This window comes from Bremia lactucae, linkage group LG12 (genome assembly GCF_004359215.1).
Source record: "Bremia lactucae strain SF5 linkage group LG12, whole genome shotgun sequence".
NCBI lineage: Eukaryota > Oomycota > Peronosporomycetes > Peronosporales > Peronosporaceae > Bremia > Bremia lactucae.
This window is the reverse complement of record NC_090621.1, coordinates 1,522,843-1,527,169: the sequence shown is the minus strand read 5'-3', so window position 1 is coordinate 1,527,169 and position 4,327 is coordinate 1,522,843. Positions and strand designations below refer to the sequence as shown.

The following is a 4,327-nucleotide window of genomic DNA, read 5'->3' as shown; positions in this document are numbered from 1 at the left end:
TCCTCAACTAAGGCAATTTGGATTGCCTCTTCCATCGTCGACGGCACCTTTCTAAAAAAGAGCATGTCGCGATGGGCCATGCCGTAGTCCGTTCATAAACGTGGGCACCTTAATGTGCTCCGGAATCGGACCTACGTTTATGGACGCCTACAGCGAGCGCATCTCTTGCACATACTCTTGCAGAGATCGCTTCGCCTGTCGTGCCCCAAAGAAGCGCGCCTGAAGCGACACTTCATTGTTTGGCGGTTGGTACATGGCGCGAATCTTTTCCTCAAAAGATCGCCCATGTAGGGAACGCCTTTCTGTCCGCCATAAGCGCCGAGTAAGCCCACTCTGAGGCCTTACCGCGCAGATGCGACATGGCGTACGACACCGTATTGCCTCACGGCTAAAAGCCAGTGGACAATTGTGTGCGCCGCAGTTCCATCGAACTTGGGCGGGTCCATCCGAATGGGCCTCGGCTGATGCGGCCGGGCAGAGAGCATCTCAACAGTCCTGTCGAGAGCCTCGCTCCGAGCCTGCTCATGCCTCAGCTCATCCTGAGTCTGAGTGACGGACTCCGCCGCAGCATGGCCTTGTGCCTCGGACGCGGCCCTCCGCTGTCCGAGCACGAATGCCTCAAACTGCTTTAACTGAGCAACATGTTGCTCAGGAGGACTACCCGGGAGCCTGGCCAGGGCTTGTTCACCAAGTGCCTGCGCCATTAGCCTGCCACCTCCCGATGATGTTCGTAGAGGTGGGGAAAATGAGCTCAATCAATATTGAGGCTCACCCTCACGTACACACGTAGAGATGCGCATCGTGGGAAGGACAAACAAGTGCTTCCAAGTGTAGGCGAATGCGGCCACGCTCTACTTAGACACACACCCTAGCACAGCGAAGAAGCGGTTAAACCTGCTTCTCTTGCGTGCAGTGAGGTAGATGTGGTGGGGCGTGTTAGCGACCTCACCCAACACACTAAGAACTCTGGTTAAATGTCGTCGCGGGAGCGGTAAACCGTCTCCTCGTGCGCACTTACCAAGTAGGAAGTAGTTTTCGAGTGATTTGCATTTTATAGAATTTAATACATTCACCTATTTTACCAATTAAAATGATATCTCTAAAGATATCATTTAATATGTATTGCGAGCGTATCTTTATAGATACCTCGCGTAACGAATGACGCTAGCCGTCATCACGGATGACGCTGGCGCGTCATCCCTCCTAATGTTAATGCACTCATGTGCATCAAATACACAAGGGTTGGTCACAAATGTGCCCCACACCCGAGTGCTGGGTCTAATTACTATTATAGTAGTTGATCATCCCCTTAAGTACAGCACGTGTGCTTAACTGGAACTGTGTAACATTAGGGCAACTTTAGCCCGTTTCACAAGGTCTCGCGCATGAGATTACACTCGTGCAACATCCCTGGTATGGTCCACGTAGCCATCTCGACATGGCTACAGAGCTCGCAAAGAGTGATAAGATAGCAATCGATGCAACACATGCTACCGTAGCTGCTCGTCTTGTGGAGTTGCGTACGACATTAACAAGTTATGAAATAGACGTCTATCGTGCATTGGTCAAAGATTGTGGCGAAATCATTGGCGAAGTCGCGCTAAGAGTCTGTCTTTTTACGACGGAATGGGCGATTGCAGGACAAGTATCGGCCAAACTCAGGGCTCGTGCAATCACGCCCGTTGTCGTGCTCGTAGCCGCTGATGAGCGTCTGGATACAATTTGACATCCATTGCCAACTACAAAACGCGTGCTTCACAAGGCCATGCTCGTAATATGTGGCCAGCGAGCAGGTTTAATTGCCTCAGTCACTCATCTTGTATACTTTACAACCAAAGCCTCACCATTGATTCCTATTGATCACTTGCGTCGTCACGAACACGAAGCTATAACATACGTGGTCCTTCTTGGCAATAGTAAAACAATTGGCCAAACAGCTCACAAAATGCTACAACGTGCGCAAAAAGCCTATGCTGACAAGGGTTTTCCAAACGAATGGCTACATCACCACAAAGGGGGGGGGGTACAGCTTACAAGAGCCGAGAATGGCTCGCAAGTCTGTTAAATGATCAAATTATGGGCTTTAATCAAGCTTATGCATGGAATCCAACTGTAGCAGGTACCAAGTCGGAGGACACGATCCTTTGCTACGCAGACGCTGATGGTACGCCTGTAATCGAAGTGATACTACCACGCCTTCTTGGCCTGTTCTTTATCATATTGTCGATGGGTTTACAATCGCTAGACCTAGGATTCTAGAACTACATATGAAAGAAAACGAGTAGTTTCTTTGCAATCGATTGGAAATGCTTTAGAAGAAGCTTGATCTCTATATCGTGTCGGCTACTGCAGTTGTGGTGGTCGGAGGGTTCCAAAAGAGAGAAAAAAGGCTTGAAAGGAGGACATCGGCAGCATTCATTTCGTTGTTTTGAGTTGATTCAGGAAGTAAAGGTAGAACTGGTACACGAAGTTGTTCCAAGTCGACGAGCGTGCCTTCATCTAGTACTACTTCTTCATCTAAATCCGTCTCTTTCACGTTATCGTCGTTTAAAACAAGAGCTTCTTGTACAGGCATAAATCGCTTAAAAGTCAATGTGAGAGGTCGTAAACCGCCTTGTAATAGCAGCATGATATGTCGAAATGGAGCCGTATGAACTGCAATCTGATTCACTGCTACGAGTTGATCAAATGGTTTGAGAATTTTTTTCTTGGCAGCTGCGGTAGCTGGCAATACCGCTCTCACTGTTGCGCCAGCATCAGGGACATTGGCTTGGAAATGAAGACCAATGGGGCCAGTGTCTTGAAAAATTACATCCAGCGTCTGGCTATTGAAGACTTTGATTTCCTGCTGCTGACTTGTATGTTCTTTAAGAGGTTCTAGAAGATCGTTTTCGCTCTTACTTTCTTGTTCATAAAGATTTTCTGATAATGCCGGCGATTGCTCAGGCTTCACTGGTAGCGGAGCATGGCTACATTGAGTACCTATTTCATGAATTTCTGGTTCAGATGACTTTTCGTCGTTCTTTGCTGCTTTTTGTTTTTCCTCTTTAAGCTCGTGCTTTAGTGCAGCAATAGTTGCTTCGCTCGCTTGCAACTGCTCTCCTTTATCGCGCAATTGCTGCTGCAACGACGTCACCATCGCATCGGCACTTTTGTTCATGAACCCATCTTGTAGCTTTAATGTATCCATATCAGTCATCAAAGAGTCAACAAGCTTCTCTGAAGTCTCTAAAGTTAGTCGCAACTCATGGGCACCAACTTGCACATTCTCGTCCAAAATGAATCCAGTCAAAAATACCTGGGACCCCAATACTTCCACAAGCTTCAACAGCGCAACTTCTACCTCTTGTTTCTGCTGTAGTACTTGTGTCCCTGCAATATGTAATAACTTCACACTTTCGGATGCATTTTCATCAACACTCACGAGGTCTCCCCAAAGCTGATTAAGCTGAGTGTCAAGCATCTCCATTGTCCGTGTATGTGTCTTTAAAAGCTGCATAAAGTCCGTCCAATGCTGTTCATCGTGAGTCACTAAAAGGGGCTCAGGAACAGTCCTTTCGGACGTTGAAAGGGGGCCATTATTTCGCGAGTCGATTTCAGTGGTCGTACTATTTAAGAAGGATATTGGCAATGGTGTCATTGTCTCTTCTTTTGTAGCGATGGAGGACGCTTCGATTGTACTGAGGTGACGTGTGATTGGGGAAGAGTGTTCGAGAGTTAAGGGCTCGAGATGCTCAAAAATATTCACTGACGAATGATTGCCGTCCGTTTCAGTTCTTTTGAGCCATTGCTGTTTTTGGCTTTGATACGCTTGCAAGAGCGCTCGACCACGCGCGATCAATTGACGCTCAGACAACATCTCGCTGTCATAAGCATCGGAGGACGAGAAAATCAGCTCGGAGTCGTTCGTTTTGACATTGTAGGATTCGCTGACGCTCTGGATTGCCGAAAACGTGATTGTTGGTGTCTGGATGGGTATTTGAGACCCGGAGGAGGGCACAGACACGGGAGATACCGACGCTGGGTACACGGAAGACATGTGCCTGTTTTTTTTAGTTGTAGAGTGGACCCATCTCTGGACATAACGAATTGAGGAGGTTACTAGAATTAGCAATTATGTAGCAGAGCCTTTGAGGAATTAAATACAGAAGTACAAAAATATTAAATTTTGTTTATTTTTACTTAATAATTCCAATATTACCAAATGTACAACAAGACATTAGTTCTATTGATTGGTTCAAGTTTAAATTAACCCCGCCAGTCGTTACAAGACACAAATAGGCGTCGCGCAAGGCCGCGCATTGTATAGCTAGTTATTCATATGTTA

The 4,327-nt window shown here is 46.9% G+C and overlaps 4 protein-coding genes across 4 annotated transcripts; 3 read left to right on the top strand and 1 right to left on the bottom strand.

Annotated features, from left to right (window-relative positions):
* Nucleotides 1-1,438: 1,438 nt before the first annotated feature.
* On the top strand, nucleotides 1,439-1,726 carry CCR75_002698 (uncharacterized protein; the record flags this gene model as incomplete). The annotated part of the gene is made up of 1 exon (XM_067960795.1): nucleotides 1,439-1,726. The coding sequence occupies one exon, from the start codon at nucleotides 1,439-1,441 to the stop codon at nucleotides 1,724-1,726; it is 288 nt and encodes a 95-aa protein (XP_067820610.1).
* Nucleotides 1,727-1,765: 39 nt separating this feature from the next.
* Nucleotides 1,766-2,065, top strand: CCR75_002699 (uncharacterized protein; the record flags this gene model as incomplete). The annotated part of the gene is made up of 1 exon (XM_067960796.1): nucleotides 1,766-2,065. The coding sequence occupies one exon, from the start codon at nucleotides 1,766-1,768 to the stop codon at nucleotides 2,063-2,065; it is 300 nt and encodes a 99-aa protein (XP_067820609.1).
* An 11-nt stretch (nucleotides 2,066-2,076) lies between these two features.
* On the top strand, nucleotides 2,077-2,259 carry CCR75_002700 (uncharacterized protein; the record flags this gene model as incomplete). Its single annotated transcript, XM_067960797.1, has 1 exon — nucleotides 2,077-2,259. The coding sequence occupies one exon, from the start codon at nucleotides 2,077-2,079 to the stop codon at nucleotides 2,257-2,259; it is 183 nt and encodes a 60-aa protein (XP_067820692.1).
* Nucleotides 2,260-2,329: 70 nt separating this feature from the next.
* CCR75_002701 (uncharacterized protein) lies at nucleotides 2,330-4,039 on the bottom strand (the record flags this gene model as incomplete). The annotated part of the gene is made up of 1 exon (XM_067960798.1): nucleotides 2,330-4,039. The coding sequence occupies one exon, from the start codon at nucleotides 4,037-4,039 to the stop codon at nucleotides 2,330-2,332; it is 1,710 nt and encodes a 569-aa protein (XP_067820693.1).
* Between the last annotated feature and the right edge of the window lie 288 nt (nucleotides 4,040-4,327).